The sequence below is a fragment of the Cololabis saira genome, chromosome 16 (genome assembly GCF_033807715.1).
Source record: "Cololabis saira isolate AMF1-May2022 chromosome 16, fColSai1.1, whole genome shotgun sequence".
Lineage (NCBI taxonomy): Eukaryota > Metazoa > Chordata > Actinopteri > Beloniformes > Belonidae > Cololabis > Cololabis saira.
This window is the reverse complement of record NC_084602.1, coordinates 2,691,798-2,712,624: the sequence shown is the minus strand read 5'-3', so window position 1 is coordinate 2,712,624 and position 20,827 is coordinate 2,691,798. Positions and strand designations below refer to the sequence as shown.

The 20,827-nt window shown below is 42.5% G+C and overlaps 1 protein-coding gene across 1 annotated transcript in view; it reads right to left on the bottom strand.

The window, feature by feature from the left end:
• The window catches only part of arhgap5 (Rho GTPase activating protein 5), a 65,144-nt gene that overhangs the window by 6,611 nt on the left and 37,706 nt on the right, over window positions 1-20,827 (bottom strand). The window contains exons 4-6 of the mRNA XM_061744413.1: window positions 17,961-18,038; window positions 9,171-9,302; window positions 3,212-3,317 (exon numbers count right to left, since the gene is read on the bottom strand). Coding sequence (XP_061600397.1) covers window positions 3,212-3,317; window positions 9,171-9,302; window positions 17,961-18,038 — 316 coding nt within the window. The remainder of the gene's footprint in view (window positions 1-3,211; window positions 3,318-9,170; window positions 9,303-17,960; window positions 18,039-20,827) is intronic.

The following is a 20,827-nucleotide window of genomic DNA, read 5'->3' as shown; positions in this document are numbered from 1 at the left end:
AATTCGGGGACGACTTTAAAGTACAGAATAACGAGAAGAGGTTTCTATTGGAGAGGTTTCTAATGGGTTTAATGTTTGTCTTGTCTAATGTTCTTGTCTAATGTTTATGACGGGAAACTGTCTATGTTCAATGTTGGGGGTTTCCAAAATTGTGAAGCAAAATTTAAATTGTTCACTAAAAGATCAGGCTAAAACCAAACTGTCAAAAAAGAGAAACTTAAGAAAGCAAAAATAACTGGCTAAAATAGCAGACGCGTGGTTAAGCTGAAACTTATGCCTAAATAATTTCTGAAAGATGCTTGGTATGGGAGACGTCCCTAAAACTTTAGGTAAAGAAAAATGGAGACAAAATGTTGCGAGATAATATACTAAAAGAAAAAACAAAAGAGTTGCAAACCTGTAAAAGAAAAGGCTGCTGCTGCAGAGTTTGCAGGGCCAGTCATGGTGCAGGGGGTGTGTGTGAGTGTAAATGGCTGCAGCAGGCCAAAGGTCATGGTCTGTGTGTGTGAAACCTGCAGCTGCGTGTGTGTGTGTGTGTGTGTGTGTGTCTGTGTGTGTAAACGGCTGCAGCATTTTACGAGGGGCTGCAGGATCTGTGTCTGCAGGGAGACTTTGTCTGCTGGAAAATCATTCTAAGCCCTGAATAGAGGCATAGATTCATAGAATTTTCAAATTGGGTTAATTCACCATTCAAATAGTTGCAGACTGCTTTTGCAGTGCTGTATTTGACCAGGTCTTTGTATGTTTGATCATATGGGAATGTGATTCTTGCAATTGTATTTAATGAGATGTGCAAGATTGGATTTGACTTTTATACAAGCATGAAACATGTCAATCCTTTTTCTTTATTTTGTTTGTTGTAAAATTACGTACTGATGATTGACCGCTTCATCAGGTTGGGTTTCGTCCAAAACCCACATATAGATGATCTGAAGTTTGTGTTTAATGTTCAGTGGGTTTTTGTCTATGTGTAGTTTACGCATCGGAATTCATCCCACAATTTTCTTAAGACTTTTATAAGTACATTCTGATTAATTTGAATGAGGAAGAGTAGTAAACAGGAAGAGGAAAAAGAAGGCTAAAATAAATAAATAGGTGAAATGGTGAAAGCTGCTGATGGTCTTGTAGATCCACTTCGGGATACAGACCAGTTTGCAATTGGCTTGGTAGATTTGGAGTTGAAATTAAATAATCACATTATTGTGTCTCCATAGAGGAGCATGCATTTGCATTGCAGCATGCAAACAGAAGATTAAAGGAGCTTGAGGCTCCTTTTAAGAAATGAGAGTCTCTAGCGCCACCCTTAACCACGACGGCCGTTGGGGGTACTGCAGCCAACAGTGAAGCCGGCACGGGAGAACGGGGAGAACGCACATGCAGCGTCATGTGACGTCACATCCGCAGCCCAGCGCGGGAAATTCGGGACCGAATTGCAGCACATTTTGCAGCACGCAGCCTGTTCAAGGCAAAGGAGAGATACACTAGAGGGCTCATTCTTTTGGGTTTGGAACGCTTCATCTGACATTATTACTAGAAAACTTAAAATGTATACGGATTTTTTTCATAAATCTTGCCACAATCCGGCCTCAAGCTCCTTTAAGAATCTCCTGAAGACTATATGATTCATCTGAAGACGGATTTTCCGGCATCATTCTGGCATTCCTTTTGAACTTGCTACAAAAGACCCCTACCCCTGTTGACATGCAAAACAATGCTCCACAAAGAGGGGAGAAAGACATTTGGCTAAATGAAGGTGCTACTGTAACTTCAGAAGGCCACTGTGTGGTGCGAAGCAAACCAGTGCTTCCAAGGAATTTGTTCCCCCTGGTGGCTAAGTTGAGCCATGGGAGTTCCATGGGGGGTTCCATGGGGGGCCTGAAGAAGATGACTAGCCAAACTGACTGGCTACGACAAGCTGGAGAGGAGTCCGAGAGATGGAAGAAACTTTTCCACTAATGAGTCATGCTGACATGTTAGAAATTGTTCCTCAAACTTTTTACTTACATTGTGTTGTAATTTAGGAACACTGCTATATGTTCATCCCTGATGAATGTGGTGCTGAATGACCAACGTCAGTTGGTCAAAGTCGTGTCAGAAGACAGACGCTCAGCAGATGCCACTTTTGGTCCTGGCTGACCTCAGGCCACTGGACTGACATAATGACTGAAATTATGAATCCGTTCATCACTGTCCTTGTACTGTTCTGTGTTTTCATTACCTGTATCATTCTGTGAAGTTTCATAAGAACAAGAGGAGGGAAATGTGAAGTTAATCAAACTTCTGAACTAGTTAGTCCTCATGAAATTATCACATGTTAACATATGACAGGGCAGCCCTTCCTGAGTTCTGTCAGGGGGGTCGACTGTCCCACAACTGTCTCATTGTTAGCCTGGACCATCTGTTAAAGACCCCCATGAAGTTCCTGTTTTTGTCCAGGAAGGCATTTGACCCCTTGACCTTTGTGTTCTTTTAAAGACTTTAAGCTAAAGATGTCTTTAGTTCTGTTTGTTTCTTCATACCAAGCCTCTTTAACTGAAAATGTCACATGTGTGACCTTTTTAACCCCGATGTCTGTTTCTCCATCTGTTTCCTCCCATTGTCCATTCACTGTTCCTAATATGGTAATGTTCCTGTCAAAGTTTCTCAATAAAAGCTGATGCAAAGGAGGAGCCAGCGAAGCTTTTGTCAAGAGCATCCAAGAGGGCCATGTTGCTCTGCAAGCTCCGACTTTGCTTCCCTTCTGCAGAAGGCCTTAAAAATCATTCTAACAGCCTCTGTGTCTTTCCTTGTTTATGTTATGTTGATTTGGGACACAACAGTACTAGTAGTAGTAGTAGCAGTAGTAGTAGTACTAGTAGTAGTAGTAATAGTAGTAGCAGTAATAGTAGTAGCAGTAGTAGTAGTAGTAGTAGTAGTAGCAGTAGTAGCAGTAATAGTAGTAGTACTAGTAGTAGTAGTAGCAGTAGTAGTACTAGTACTAGTAGTAGTAGCACTAGTAGCAGTAGTAGTAGTGGTAGTATTGGTAGTAGTGGTGGTAATAGTAGCAGTAGTAGTACTAGTACTAGTAGTAGCAGTAGTGGTAGTAGTAGGAGTAGTAGCAGTACTACTACTAGTAGTAGTAGTGGTAGTAGTAGCAGTAGTAGTAGCACTAGTGGTAGTAGCAGTAGTAGTGATAGTAGTAGCAGTAGTGGTAGTAGTAGGATCCTCGTACCTGTTAAGGTGCGTGATGATGTACTTGAAGACTTGGTAGTTGACGGGAGGAAACTTCTTAACGATCTCTCGCAAAACCAGGAGACGTTCGATGTAGTCCACGATTTCTGAGAGACACACACACACACACACACACACAGACACACAGACACACAGACACAGACACACACACACACACACACACACACACACACACACACACACACACACACACACACACACACACACACACAGAGAGAAAGAGCACAGAGTGTGTGTTAGGGCCAATCCCAATATAATACACCCCCTACTTTCTACCACTAGCCCTCCCCCACCACAACTACCCCTAAAAGAGAAGCCAAAGATTTTAGGGCACTTGTAATCTTCCCAGGGCCCAGTCCCAATACTCCCACTACCCCTACTTTTCAGCACCACGACTAAATTTTGCTTGCTACGTCACTGCATGGTTTACGTTCGGGTACGTAAGCGACTGCGTAGTTATGTTTGCACATACGTCACACCATATCAGGAAGCCCAGAGCTAGAAGCTGTAGCGCTGTTAATATGCCACTTTATTAAGTTTTAATATTTTTTCAGGCGTAAAAGTAACCGTTAAGATCCCCAACCTGGGCTCAGTTTATCCAAATAACGCCTGTTAAGAAATTTGCTCCGATGTTTTCGGGGGGTATCTAGAGCCGCCTGCTCGGGAGCTGATTTATGGTTCCGCGTTACACCAACGCAGAGCCTACGCCGTAGGCTCTGCGTTGGTGTAACGCGGAACCATAAATCAGTCTTTATTCTGGCAAGATCTGAACGAGCACAAACTGCACAAATCAGCTTTCAGCGACCAGTACTGGGCGACAGCGACCACCCGTGGTTTAAGTCAACACAACAATATTCTTGACTAATATAAAATAAGGACCTCTAAAGAACTCAATTCACCTTCTTTTATTATTATTCTGTTCCTTATGTGATACATCATATACGATACAAATGTAACTCCCTGCATTCATGGCTGGTCATGGATCAGCAAAGAAGTGACTGGGAAATTACATTTTTGAGTTTAGGATATTGTAGGAGGCTAGTTAAATTATGCTTTGATCTTTGTTTAATAATTGTTTGTGTTGTATCTATTTATTTTTTTCTTTCTTTTCTGATTTTATTTTAATTTTTATATTTTCTATGGCATATGATATGATATTGTGAGGAAGGGACAGGACTAAATCAGCGTTCTGCTTCCTCCTGTTCCCTCTCCAACACATTATTTTACTGTTTTTATTTCTGGATGAGACTTAAAATTGCTTTTTTTTTTTTTTTTTTTTTTACATATATATTTTGGACGCTTTTAATTTGATGGTGATTTGTTGTTGGAGATAAAGCCAACAATAAAACAATAAACACCAAGAAGGAAATAGAGGCACAAATACCATGAAAGAGGAACATTTCCCACTTTGAGCATATAGAAAAAGAAAAAAGCAGCGAAAGACGTGAGGGACATGCACAGAGATTAAAAAAATAATACGACTGGAATCATTGTTCAAACATTTCTCCATAAAACAGCCGGTTCTGCGCGTTCTTCTGGAATGTAATCTGTTGAATTACTAGATCGTCTTCCAGCGTCTCCGGAGAACGGCGGCTTGTTGGGGCTCAAACTCCTTCTCCATTAAATATTTAAGGCACTGGTGAGAAATAAAAGCTTCTACCTTTGGACTGTCACAACAAAGTGTCTTCAACAAGCCCGTCCTGGAGGGAAGTACAGACACGGCACCAGCGGGGAGTCATTCATATTTCAGATATGTACAGCTGCAGGAGCAACAACACGCATGTCTCCATCCTGGACATCAATTATGTTAATGAAGTGGCCGCTGGAGGCCGTGGAGGACGTTAATCCAGGCTGCCGCAGCTTACCACGCAGCCATTTCATCTCATCTTTACAAGTATACATCAGGCTGACACTAACATACAATACTGTACAATAATTTGATGTAAGTAAGTGCAAGTGAAAGGATGAGATGGTACCGCTGCTACAAAACGGCTGGATGCAAAAAACACAACAAGACGACGACTGAACTGGTTCAATGGTTCAATTACTGATAAAACAGGAAGAATAGAATAAAACACGGGTTCAATATTTAAATCCACAGCCTGCATGTGGTCAAACGTCAGATATCATGCTGAGCTTGAAAAACGTGCATGTGTTTGTTGATCCAAGTACATTTTGAAGCAAAGGAGACCTGCGATGGGAACGCAGTATGACCTTTTGTTCACATGGATTTGTGTTCTTGTCTTGTTATTGAATCAGTTTTACACTGTTCCTCCACACACGCCGCAGAGGGGATGAGTGGGATAGCCCTGACCCAGTGGGTTCGGGGGGATTGTGCTGGCCCCCCTTTTCTTTTCTTTTTTCTCTTTTGTACATGGTGCAGCATCCTCTGCTGTTGGTGAAGAGCATCTCTGAATGTACAACACCTGATCCTGCAGCGTGGGAGTGAGAGGGGCAGGGTAACAGCCCGGTCAGGCGGGGGACAGATTTGTCCGTCAAGACTCCTCTCCCTGGCCCTGCTTCCACCTGCCTGCGGTGCCCACCCCCGGTCATCCTGCTGCTGCTTCCACCTGCCTGTGGTCCCCACCCCCGGTCATCCCGTTGCTGCTTCCACCTGCCTGCGGTCCCCACCCCCGGTCATCCTGCTGCTGCTTCCACCTGCCTGCGGTCCCCACCCCCGGTCATCCCGCTGCTGCTTCCACCTGCCTGCGGTCCCCACCCCCGGTCATCCCGCTGCTGCTTCCACCTGCCTGCGGTCCCCACCCCCGGTCATCCCGTTGCTGCTTCCACCTGCCTGCTGTGCTGTTGACGTCCCCGACCCCTCAGTCTGGCCCTCGGCAGGAGGATCCCCCCTTATGATCCAGGTCCTGGTCCAGGTTTTTACCCTCCTAAAGGGGAGTTTTTACCTGCCATTGTTTATGTAATAATTGCTCAGGGGTTTATGTTCATGTCTGGGTCTCTGGAAAGCATCTGGAGATACAAGTTTTGTTGTATTAGACGCTATATAAATAAAATAAAATTGAATTGAATAGCCCTGATCCAGTGGGTTTCAAATTTGTTTTCCAGGCTGAGTCAACCAGACCTTCTGTAATCAGTTGGGTGGTGCATTGTGGGGTGTTAACGAGACATAACGGACGTGGCAAGACAAAGTAACGCCAGCGGTCACTGACGAACGATTTCCAGCTGCAGTCGGGCTTCATGTACAGACGTCGTTACGCCGTTACGCCGTTACGTAACGACGGGCGCAATTTACATAGTTTGGCCTCCGATGTGTGAAACCACGGCCACAACTAACTCCACCGGCCGGAGCTTCCTCCATTTTTCCGTATCAGTGTATCGCGTCATTCAGACAGCCAATCAGCACAGAGCCTCATTATCATAGCCCTGCACACTCAGAATCCTGCATAGATAATGAGGTTAGAGAATGGGAAGATAAAGACATGGCTCAGAGGCTGAATTTCTAATTTATTTAGCAAAAGTTTTTAAGACATTCAAGGCCTGTTTAAAATAGGTATTAGATGCCATAATCGGTCCCCTTTAAGTTAGTTGTTGTTTATGTGTAGTTTAGGCATCATAATTTATCCCAAGTGTTGTTTTATCATCTTTTCAATTCAATTCAATTTTATTTATATAGCGTCTAATACAACAAAAGTTGTCTCTAGACGCTTTCCAGAGACCCATACCCAGAACATGACCCCCGAGCAGTTATTACATAAACAATGGCAGGTAAAAACTCCCCTAGTGGGAGAAAAACCTTAAGCCAAACAGTGGCAAGGAAAAACTCCCCTTTAGGAGGAAGAAACCTTGAGCAGGACCAGGCTCATAAGGGGGGACCCTCCTGCCGAGGGCCAGACTGGTGGGTCAGGGACGTCAGCAGCACACAGCAGGCAGGTGGAAGCAGCAACGAGAGAGGATTTTCCTAATCCTTGCAATATTACGGAGATGGAAAAATGCTATTTTACAAACCTGATTGACATATGGTTTAAACGACAAATCCTGATCGAAAATAACACCAAGGTTTCTCACAGTTGCACTGGAAGCCATCGCAACACCATCTAATCCCTTCCTAAGATGCTCTGGACCAAGAATGATAACCTCTGTTTTATCTGAATTTAGAAGCAGGAAATTTCTGGACATCCAGTCCTTGATGTCCCTAAGACATGCCTGAAGTTTAACTAAGTTCTGTTTCATCCGGCTTCATAGACAAATAGAGCTGCGTATCATCAGCATAGCAATGAAATTGTATGCCGTGATTCTGGATTATACTTCCCAACGGCTGCATGTATAAACTGAACAAGATTGGCCCTAGCACTGAACCCTGCGGAACACCATAACAGACCCTTGACTGTTCTGAAGAAACCTCATGTACATGAACAAACTGGAACCTGTCAGATAGATATGATTTAAACCAACATAGAGCTGTCCCTTTAATCCCAACAACATGCTCTAACCTGTGCAGTAAAATGCCATGATCTATAGTGTCAAAAGCAGCACTGAGGTCCAGTAGAACCAGTATGGACACTAATCCCTTATCTGAGGCCATAAGAAGGTCATTCGTGACTCGAACCAGTGCTGTCTCTGTGCTATGATGCATTCTGAACCCTGACTGAAAGACTTCAAACAGATCATTTCTATACAAATAGTCACATAACTGGCTTGAAACTGCCTTTTCCAGAATTTTAGATACAAATGGAAGGTTGGAAATTGGTCTATAATTAGCTAAGGTGTCTGGGTCAAGAGAAGATTTTTTAAGTAAAGGTTTAATTACTGCGACTTTGAAAACCTGTGGTACATATCCTAAGCTTAGGGATAGGTTAATTTGGTCCAGTATTGTCGCACCAATAAGAGAAAAAACATTTTTGAATAGTCGAGTCGGGATGGGGTCTAACATACATGTGGTTGACTTAGCTCTATTAACGAGTGAAGTCAGCTCAGGGAGGTCTATAGGATCAAAACAGTCTAGAGTCAAGTCAGAACCTAGGGAAGTCGCTAAAGCTGAAGAAACACCCACAACCGGCTGGTTGATTTCTTCTCTAATTCTCGTGATTTTACTGTTGAAGAAGCTCATAAAGTCTTCACTACTGAGAGCTGCAGGAATGCACGGCTCAACAGAGTTGTGACTCTTTGTCAGCCTGGCTACAGTGCTGAACAGAAAACGTGGGTTACTTTTGTTATCCTCTATCAACGTTGAATAATAAGCTGTTCTGGCTTTGCGAATGGCTTTTTTTATATACTATTAGAATATCTTTCCATTCACGATAGAAGTCTACAGACCTACAAGAGTACCACTTCCTTTCCATTTTACGCACGTTTTGTTTCAAAATGCGGATATCTGAATTATACCAGGGAGTTAAGCTCCTGTGGTTAGAAACCCTCCTTTTCAAAGGAGCAACTTCATCTAAAGCTGAATGCAACAAATCAGCAGTGTTACTAGCAAGGAAATCAACATCTGCAGAGGTAGAACCCAGGTCACTGGCCTCGAATACATCACTATTTCGCACTGTCGTAAGATATGCAATGGCCTCCCTAAATTTAACAATAACTTCATCAGACAAACATCTGCTAAAATAATACCTCCTATTTTGCACTTCAACATCAACAAAATTAAATTCAAACGTTATTAAGTAATGGTCGGATAAAAGGGAGTTTTCACACTGAATGAGAGAAGTTGTTTGTGTTTCTTTATACCTGCTGGTTGCAAAGGGAACTGATTTTGCTGTTCAGTTATTATTTTCCTGATAAGTCAGGTGGTGCCCCGTTTTGATTGATACTTTTGATAATTCATTTTGATAAGTAATCTTCTTTATTAATTATTAATAATTATCGAAGGACAATTATTAATAACTCTTTAATAACTGAACAAGCACCCCCTTTGTGGCACAACACCACGATGCTCGACTTCTGAGCTCTGTCACAAAGGTAACAGTAATGTTTCTTACTTGCAGCCTCCACCAGCTCCGGGTGCAGCGGGTAAGGGATCAGCGGGTCGGGGAGGTCGGCGAAGAAAGCCTTTAGAGCTCCAGCAGCGGCGTTCACGGCCACATCCATCGCCAAGAAGTCAATACTGTGATCTGCAGAGGAAACAGAAAAGACTCAGCAGCAGATTCACAAGGTCACCGTCTTCCTGGAGGCCTTGGAGCATTTCATTCATCACACACGTCCCAAAAGAGACGGACGACTTTACCCAGCCCCGGTCCTTGGACAATCAAACCTGTATGCACCTGTATGCGGGTCAATGACCAATAAGGATTTTCAACAGGTCAATTTTAAAATAATAAAAAAAAGAATATCTATTGCAGTAGTTCAAACATGAAGAATGTTGTGTACACATAAATTCATATAAAAATTTTAAATTGAGTTTTTTGTCTAGATGAATTGGCACTAGCGTTATGGTCATGTGGTGCAACCATGATTCATATTAAAATAAATTAATTTCCTTAACATCTTTTTTTTTTTTTCAAGTTTTCAGTATAAAAATGTTTTTTTTTTTAATGGTCGCGCCACATGACATTTCATAAAATGGACATCAGTCAAACTTTGTTTGTATATTATGATGGAAATATAAATACAAATGTGTTGCAATCTTACACACTACAAGACACCTGGGAAATTATGCCAGATAGGGCATAAGATTGATTTAAAAACATTTACAGTGATTTCAAAGTTTTCAAAACAAGAGTCCTGGTCGGACGGTCGCACCACAGGACATTTTGACGCTTAAAACAACAACAAAATTACAAATAACTAGTATTTTTTGTAAAATTCAAGTGAGTCCATATGTGGGACAGGTAGTTCATATATCTGGTATTTTTTTTAATCAATTTAAACCTTTTTTGAATTGAAAACAAATCTGTTTTTCAGAAAATATAGGCGTCACGTCATTGACCCGTGCATCTGTATTAAGACCCTGCATGTCGCTCAGCAGAGACAGAATCAAGCTGGAAGGAACTAAAAAGGTCAAACTTATGGGAGAGAAGTAAACTAAGCAGAATATGTGCTATTATCTTGGTTTATACCAAGGTCTGTGTGAATACTCCATTCTGATTGGCTGGCAGGTGGAGGTTAAAAGTGTTAATCTACACCTAGAAAACAAGTTTACTTTGACTCCGTTACATTTACTTGAGTAAGTTTTGGGAAATGTTGTACTTTTAGGAGTAGTTCTGAATCACTATACTTTTTACTTTTACTTGAGTAGATTTGTGAAGAAGAAACTGTTCCTCTTACTCCGCTACATTAGGCTACGTTGAGCTGTTACTTTTCTTTTATCCCTTTTATCCGCACACGCGTCAATCTCATGACATCACTTGGCGATTCTTTGGGAAAAATGTTTGTTTTTGCATGTTTTGTCACATTTACACAGACTCAAACACACACAGAGTTTCTATGAGTTCATGTTTGTTCTAGTTCTGCCTGGTTAAAAAAGAAAAGTACAAAGGCTGGAAATTTTGTGCTACTTGTGCTTAATTTATTTTTTTATTCTGTTATTTTATCTATTTTCTTATTTATCAAAGTACTTGAATTTACTTTAAGCTTATTTTAATTTAAGCTATTTTTATTAATTTGAATTTATTTTATTGATTTAATTTGCCTGAAGATGATTATTTTGTACTTTTGTCTGTTTGAATGGTTGTGTTAAAAAAATAAATCAGACGTTACTCAACAGTTACTCAGTACTTGAGTAGTTTTTTCACCAAGTACTTTTTTACTTTTACTCAAGTAATTATTTGGATGACTACTTTTTACTTCTACTTGAGTCATATTATTCTGAAGTAACAGTACTTTTACTTGAGTACAATTTTTGGCTCCTCTACCAGCTCTGTTTCTACGCGAGCCCTGCCCTTGAGCTGAGACGGGCTCCGGCAGACCCTGGTGATCCTGAACAGGAGTGAGCAGGTCCAGATCATGGATGGATGGGTGATCAGGATAAGGGGGGGTCTTTGTTGCACCAGAGATCAGCTCCGGCCTGTCGCTGTGCCATCACTGCTCAGCTTCAGCAGCTACAGTGACAGGAACGCTGGACCGGCCTGTGCTGAAGGGACACGTGCTCCACAGAGACCAGGCGTAGACACAGGCCTGACAGGGAGAGCAGCTAAAGGTACATTTACTGCTACTTGTCTGGTTTGATTCATCAGGCCTCGGGGATGGAGGTAAACGCAGGTGACACAGGCAGACGGCCTCTTGACAGGAAAGACATGTAGGTGCAGAAAGGGAAAAGGTGCCATGCAACATCTTTCACTGATAGGGTGACGCCTAAAACATCAACGGATACATCCAAACTGAAGAATGTGTTTGTACTTCTAGCTGATTGACCATGTTGCTGCATGTTTACTTCTTAGATTATGTGAAACGTAGTACTCTATCCGTCAAAACAATGAACACACCTGACACTTTCCCCTAAAGCAGAAGTCAGTTACATGAACAGTAGAGATGCACCGATCGATCAGCAACCGATCGGTATCGGCCCGATAACGGCCCTATCGGTTTTTTATCGGAAACCAGCGCCAGCGCTGCGTTCCCACATCTCAGACCCCGGTGTCCTGAGGGGGCGTGGCCGTCTCTACAAAGCATCAACACTGAAAATGGCGTCGCCGGTATGGGAGTTTTACAATGTCTGAAAAGGACAACAAATTTGCAGTTTGCAAGGTGCAAAGGAAGCACCCCGAGGAGGAATGTTATAAAAGAATTTCAACACAACGAAGCTGATAAGACATTTGAAAGTTTCTCACATGAAGGAGTATATTGAGTTTCCAAAGTTGGCTGCAGAACAGCAACGCCACTAACTCACCTGAACGTAACGGAGAACTTATAAACTACAGCAAGAAAAATAAAGAACTACATCGTTAGGTAATGAATTCATAAGCTTTGCTCATCAGCTGCTTTCTGTTGTAGAAAACATCGGGTTTAAACGCGTCATTAGCTGCTTGGATCCCGGTACGCGCTGCCGACTCGTTAATATTTCACTGATGAATGTAGTATATAGTTTTACCAACTATATACAGTCACATCCAAACCCTCACGCAGGACGACAGTCGTGTCAGTCGCTTCACCAGTGACATGTGGAGTTCTAGTGTGAACAGTTTTGCTTCACTCACAAGAGTTTCCTCACACGCGGTGGATGCTACCGCTAAAGCTTTCACAAAGCTTAATAATTCATAATTAATTTTTATTTTAAGATTGAATCCCTCTTTCCACAGGAAAACTAAGGTTTATAGTTTACAACTTGTATCAACTTTTAGAGAGAGACGTGTCTGCTGTTGTCTGTGTTGGTCACATGTTGTACATAATTATTACCACAGGAAGATGAAGCTGCTAAACTACACTTACTCTTTGTAACTGAGTCTAGGTCGTCTCTGAGAGTCTCTAGAGGGGGAAATATAGCATATTCCCTCAGCATGCAATAAAAAAGTCAAGTCATGATACTTTCTCATCTCATCTAATTTTTATACCTACAGTAATAATACAATGTCAGTGTTGTACATGAGACAACACTATTGAGGAATTTATGGATTTCATGCTGTGATCGGTGATCGGCAAAATCGGGATGGCAGATCGGTGCGTCTCTAATGAACAACGTGAGAGACTGATCAATATTACACACATCTCTGTGACTTCATTAAACCCTGAACTATTGGTTCTTGAGACTCTTTTCAGATCTCAAGTTTCTCTTTAAGGGAGGAAACGTGGTCCATGTGTTATGTCACGGTGACAGATACAGCATGACTCTCTCTTCAACTCAAACTCACTTTAACTGAGCAGGAGGGATTAAGGATGGTGCGTGTTGTGTGTGCACGTGTGTCTTCCAGGGCGAGGCTGTTGTCATCTCAGCGGTGTCAGCTGGGACGTGATGGTCGGGGGCCGTCACAGACCCGCATCGGGTAGGTAAGCAGCTTACCGTCACTCCCTTCCTCAGCTCACACAACTCTGGCTTCACTCTTCAACAAAACAGGATCAGAAGACCCTCCTGTGACACCACAGACCTCATTATCTAATTAGGCTGAAAAGTAGAATCAGCAGGTGACCTCCTAATTTTATGTGCACAACACGAAACTCACACGATTAACGAGGTAGCTACCAGAAAGAAAACAACAACCATGTGTGCTGTGCTCATCAAACACACCCAAAGATTCACATTTAGGCATTGTAACGGCACAACTGATGCTACTGAAGAGTATTTGTAATAAATGATTTTTACTGTAGAAATAAACCTTTTCTGTTAATTTAAAACGAAAACTTATATTTTTGATATTTATGTTTGAAGAGAAAATTATGTACAATGACTTTCTTTCATGTTAAAAGATTGTAGTTTATTTTTCAGCTTGTTAATAACAGTCAAGTCCATATTACCCATTGTACCCTGAAACATTCAAGTTTGAAAAAATATGTCAATGTAACAGTAAAGTTGATCTAAGTGGCAAATGGCGAACACGTTTCTGCATGCAGACCTTGGTGCGGCTTTGACAAAAGCAGAAATTATTAAAAGAGCATGAGGCTCCTTTTAAGAAATGACACTCTCTAGCGCCACCCTTCGCCACGACGGCCGTCGGGGGTACTGCAGCCAACAGTGAAGCCGGCACGGGAGAACGGGGAGAACGCACATGCAGCGTCATGTGACGTCACATCCGCAGGACAGCGCGGGAAATTACGGTCACAATTGCAGCACATTTTGCAGCACACAGCCTGTTCAAGGCAAAGGAGAGATACACTAGAGGAATCATTCTTTTGGGTTTGGAACGCTTCATCTGACATTATTACTAGAAAACTTAAAACGTATACGAATTTTTTTCATAAATCATGCCTCAATCTCCTTTAAATGAATTATTCAAGAGGCTAATTGGGCTTCAAAATCAGACTTAAAATTGTCCAGCATGTGGTTCGTTGAAATGAAACACACGCGCGCACGCACACGAGTTATCAGTGTGAATCCAGTCTTCAGAGAAGCTATTGAAACCTAATAGAGGGAGCCTGAATAACTACTACTACTACTACTGATGCTACTGCTACTACTACTACTACTACTGCTGCTGCTGCTGCTATTACTACTACTGCTACTACTGCTGCTGCTATTACTACTACTGCCGCTACTACTGCTACTACTGCTACTGATGCTACTGCTGCTACTACTATTACCACTACTGCTGCTACTGCTACTACTATTCTACTATTACCACTACTGCTACTACTGCTGCTGCTGCTACTACTACTACTATTACCACTACTACTGCTGCTGCTGCTACTACTACTACTATTACCACTACTGCTGCTGCTGCTGCTACTACTACTACTACCACTACTGCTACTGCTACTACTATTACCACTAATGCTACTACTGATGCTACTACCACTGCTACTACTATTACCACTACTGCTGCTACTACTACTACTGCTACTACTATTACCACTACTGCTGCAGCTACTACTACTACTACTACTGCTACTACTATAACCACTAATGCTACTACTGATGCTACTACCGCTGCTACTACTATTACCACTACTGCTACTACTGCTACTACTACTACTACTATTACCACTACTGCTGCAGCTACTACTACTACTACCACTGCTACTACTACTACCACTGCTACTACTATTACCACTACTGCTGCTGCTGCTGCTACTACTACTGCTATTACAACTACTGCTACTACTACTACTGCTATTACCACTACTGCTACTACTGCTACTACTACTACTATTACCACTACTGCTGCTACTGGTACTACTATTCTACTATTACCACTACTGCTACTACTGCTGCTGCTGCTACTACTACTACTATTACCACTACTACTGCTGCTGCTGCTACTACTACTACTATTACCACTACTGCTGCTGCTGCTGCTACTACTACTACTACTACTACCACTACTGCTACTGCTACTACTATTACCACTACTGCTACTACTGCTGCTGCTGCTACTACTACTACTATTACCACTACTACTGCTGCTGCTGCTACTACTACTACTATTACCACTACTACTGCTGCTGCTGCTACTACTACTACTATTACCACTACTGCTGCTGCTGCTGCTGCTACTACTACTACTACTACTACTACCACTACTGCTACTGCTACTACTATTACCACTAATACTACTACTGATGCTACTACCACTGCTACTACTATTACCACTACTGCTGCTACTACTACTACTGCTACTACTATTACCACTACTGCTGCAGCTACTACTACTACTACTACTGCTACTACTATAACCACTAATGCTACTACTGATGCTACTACCGCTGCTACTACTATTACCACTACTGCTGCAGCTACTACTACTACTACCACTGCTACTACTACTACCACTGCTACTACTATTACCACTACTGCTGCTGCTGCTACTACTACTACTGCTATTACAACTACTGCTACTACTACTACTGCTATTACCACTACTGCTACTACTACTACTATTACCACTACTGCTGCAGCTACTACTACTACTACCACTGCTACTACTACTACCACTGCTACTACCACTGCTACTACTATTACCACTACTGCTGCTGCTGCTACTACTACTACTGCTATTACCACTACTGCTACTACTGCTGCAGCTACTACTACTACTACCACTGCTACTACTATTACCACTACTGCTGCTGCTACTACTACTACTACTACTACTACAACTACTGCTACTACTATAACCACTACTGCTACTACTGCTGCTACTACTACTATTCCTACTTCTCTCGATGATGCAACATCCCTTTTAAATGATGACACATTTGTAAGAAACATGCATCTGACATACAGATGACATATATAAATATACAGTATATAAAAGACACACACACACACACACACACACACACACACACACACACACACACACACACACACACACACACACACACACACACACACACACACACACACACACACACACACACACACACACACACACACACACACACACACACACACACACACACACACACACCTTTGGACATCCTTTCACATCCGATAGGCAGCACACCAGACCAGAGGAGAAACAAACAAACTCAAAATACAAGAAGGCAGAAAATTATGTACCATAGCAAATTAAAATTCTTGAGTCAAACTTTTGTCACACAGATCTTATTATGTTTCCCTTCCATGGAATAATTAATAAATGAAAAGAAAGAAGGCTGGTTCTTCAGGGATATACCAACGGTGCTTGTGAGATATTCGCCAGCTGTTCTTTGTTTCCTTACTAGTTTGTCAGTTACCTGATGAGTGCAGAGAAAAACAGTGAATCAAGTTTCTCTCTCATGTTATTGGACTCTACTGTGTTTTACTTCGTTATTTATTGATTTCTTAGAAAGTTAGCACTGCATTCCCCAACCTGCTTGAAATGTAAAAAGGATGGATGAGTGCACCGTTATGGAGACCACGAGTTAGCCGAGAGCTTTAGCCGAGAGCTTTCCATATTTTCAGAAAGGGTTTTTTCCAGTCCGTAAGATGAAGCATGTGAAACACATTGTGATTTTCAGTTGTTTTTCATCATCATGAGTCAGATCAGGACATACAAGGATCCCCTTTTAACCCTTGTACTGTCTTTTGTCAAAATGACCCAATTCTTCTATCCTTCTTTCCTCCTGCTCTCTCCTTCCTTCTTCCTTTCCTCTTTTCCTCCTTTTTTACCCTCCTTTACTCCTTTTTCTTCCCACCTCCCTTTCGTCATTCGTTCCTTTATTACCTTCTTTGCTTTTCCTTCCTTATTTTCTCCATTCCTTCCTTGTTCCCTTTCTCCCTTCTTTCCTCCCTTCCTTACTCCCTTTCCTACTTCCTTCCTTCTTTCCTTATTTTCTCCATTCCTTCCTTCTTCCCTCCCTTCTTTCTTTCCTTTTCTCCATTCCTTCCTCCCTCCCTTCTTTCCTTCCTTTCTTTCTTCCTTCCATCTTTTCTCCCTTCTTTCCTCCCTTCCATCTTTTCTCCCTTCCTTACTCCCTTTCCTACTTCCTTCCTTCTTTTCTTCTTTCTCCCTTCCTTCCATCTTTTCTTCCTTCTTTCCTCCCTTCCATCTTATCTCCCTTTCCTACTTCCTTCCTTCTTTCCTTCATTCCTTCTTTTCTCCCTTCACCCTCCCTTGACCCAAAGACAGCACAATGATGTGAACAGAGACGGCTGTTTCTCTTCGTGTGGACGTGTGAACAAGAGTTAATTCTGAGGGGTGAAGTCTGTTTCATGCGTCTATCAGCAGCATCTGCATAAACTGCTGTACTGTAATACAAAAGAAATCAAAAATAATGCAATCCACATGTGCCTGATCCCCGCTCGTCTTGCATATTTCACCACCTGGCTGTGAGAGACATGCTGCTGCCCGTGTGACGGCTGTTTTCTTGTGACTTTATCCGTGGTAACAGCCATGTTGGCGGCTCCCCAACCATCTTGAGGAGCTCGGCCTCTCTGCTCTGCAGGGCATATGTTTCTCTTTAAGCTCCACTGCTGAATGCTCAGATTTGTAATCAGTCCCCTGGAGTTTTCTCTGCAGGTTACATTTATAGCCTACATCACACAGGAACTGCTCTACCGAGAGCATTGTTTTCAAAGAACTCCTGCTTTCTTTGAACAGTTTGCTACCATTTAAGTTTTATGGGGGCATAATTTAGCATCATGTTCAGTCAAAGCAGTATATCACTGACCTCTTTCTTTTCAAACTCTACTTACACCAGGTTTCTCTCTACCTAGAAGTGTATTCATGAGCGTGTGCTGTTGGGAGGAAATGTTTTACCTTGATCAAACTGTTTCTGAATGTTGTCCTGGTCCGTCTTGTTCCCGCTGACACGATACAGGCCCTCCGTCGTCAGACCTGCCAACGCAGACAAAAGACACTTTCAGGAACAGTTCAAGCAGATCCAAGCAGATCCAAGCAGATCCAAGCAGATCCAAGCAGATCCATTCATCTGGGCTTGAAACGCATCTCACACTAAATGTGTAAGTGAGGAACCACACATTAACTATTTTCCAAACTCCTTATTTATATCTTCCATCCCTGGGCCAGACTGAAGCCAGCCATCCAGTCATAGTTGATCTCAGACTAACGTATGTATGAATGAATGAATGAATTAATTAATTAATTCATCTTTATTTCGGCTTGTACACGCTTTTTTACAAAACAAGATGAAAAGGTAAAATATACATTTCTTTTGCCGTAAAGGTGTAGCTGAAGCCGTAGTTTATAGTGCCTACGCTTTTTATCTTAAGATCAGCTTTAATATGAGACATTAGCATTACTCTGTGGAAACAAACAATACATAAAGACAAAAATAAGTAAGACAAAATATAAAATTGACATTTCACATTCTAGAATGTTTTTGATAGTATACTTTATAATTATAGTGTTTTATATTTTATATTATATTATATTATTTACAGTATTTTCTTTAAACATTTCCTTAATCTTGAAGATAGAGCTGCACATTTTTAGGTTGTTGTCACAACTATTCCATATTTCTCTAGCCTTAATTGATGTCCATCTCTTTTTAATATTAGTTCTTGCTGTCGTCGTCTCAAACATGAGTTTAACCCTCAGGTCAGAGCGGTTTCTTTTATCTGGAACAAATCCTGAATGTAGTTTGGAAGCAGTTTCTGCAGTATCATATTTAATAAAGAGATTATTTGTTGGTTTATAATAGTCAGATCTATTAATTATCCTTAAAGCTCTTTTCTGTAACAGGAAAATAGGGTTTGTATTTGTTTTATAGGTGTTACCCCTCAGAGCTGTTATGAGACCACAGCGTACATGATGAATACATACTGCAGGTTCTGCACCGTGGTGCTGTGAGTTCCAGTACCTGCTGCTGCAAGGTCACCCACACTGCAGTCTACACGCTGCAGTCTACACGCCGCAGTATGTAGACTGCAGTCTACACGCTGCAGTCTACATACTTCAGTCTACACGCCGCAGTCTACACGCCGCAGTATGTAGACTGCAGTCTACACGCCGCAGTCTACACGCCGCAGTGTGTAGACTGCAGTCTACACACTGCAGTCTACACGCTGCAGTGTGTAAACTGCAGTCTACACACTGCAGTCTACACGCTGCAGTCTACACACCGCAGTGTGTAGACTGCAGTCTACACGCCGCAGTGTGTAGACTGCAGTCTACACACTGCAGTCTACACGCTGCAGTGTGTAGACTGCAGTCTACACACTGCAGTCTACACGCTGCAGTGTGTAGACTGCAGTCTACACACTGCAGTCTACACGCCGCAGTCTACACACCGCAGTGTGTAGACTGCAGTCTACACGCCGCAGTCTACACGCCGTAGTGTGTAGACTGCAGTCTACACGCCGCAGTCTACACGCCGCAGTGTGTAGACTGCAGTCTACACGCCGCAGTCTACACGCCGCAGTGTGTAGACTGCAGTCTACACGCCGCAGTCTACACGCCGCAGTGTGTAGACTGCAGTCTACACGCCGCAGTCTACACGCCGCAGTGTGTAGACTGCAGTCTACACGCCGCAGTCTACACGCCGCAGTGTGTAGACTGCAGTCTACACGCCGCAGTCTACACGCCGTAGTGTGTAGACTGCAGTCTACACGCCGCAGTCTACACGCTGCAGTCTACACGCTGCAGTCTACACACCGCGTGCACGTTTTGCTCGTGTCCCTGCGAGGGCAGAAAAACAACATGGACCTATGTACCACAGTTGTGCGGCTGAACTGTCTAGCACTCGTGCGTCAGACACGTCAACCAGCCAAAAACAGGCGTTGTTGCCCAAATTTAGAGATGCGCCGATCGACGGCAACCGATCCGTATTGGCCCGATAATTCCCCTATCGGTTTTGATCGGAGTTCTCGAAATAATAGTTCAAAGCTGGCCGATCCGATGACGTTTACAACAACCCGCCGCCCGCGCGTGCGTTCCCACATTTCAGACCCAGGTCTCCCATGGGGGCGTGATCGGCATCGCCGGTATGGAGTTTTACAATGTCAGAATAGGACAACAAATTTGCAGTTTGCAATTTGGGTCTGAGCTCAATTTCACTGCGTTTTCATTGGTCCCAATATCGAATATTTTTGTATATAAAAATAACCAATTAACTCCTTAATTTAATTGTTGGTAATTTTATATTTAAACTTTGTCTTTGAGGTAGTAGAGCTGTTGGTTGGTGGTAAGTAATCTGGTTCAAACGTTCTAGTGTAGTACTTGTGTACCCAGCGTACCCGTGCTGCATATCTGGGTACAGTAGACGCAGCATCGTTCATTCGTTCATTCAACCCATCCTGACATGAAACCTCTAATGCCCTTTGATGAAATGTCACCACTCTTTGCATCTCTGTGTCCTTGTGAGGATATTTGACTTCCAAACAGGATGTAACACCAAGTACAGGGAGAGGGAGAAGAGCGCGAGAGAGAGGGCGAGATCAGCGGGGAAGGACGGCAGCTGTAGAGTTCATGTTTGCATGTTGGGAGCCGATAAGACTCTTCCTACTGTGATACCATCTAATATCCTGACTCACACAGTTAATGTATCACAAGCATGTCAATCACTCTCATCTCCGTCCTTCCATCTCTTTCTAAATCTATCACAGTCATTTCACTGTCTGCTCACTGGCCTTCTGCCAAGGTCATTTTATTTACCGATAATCATC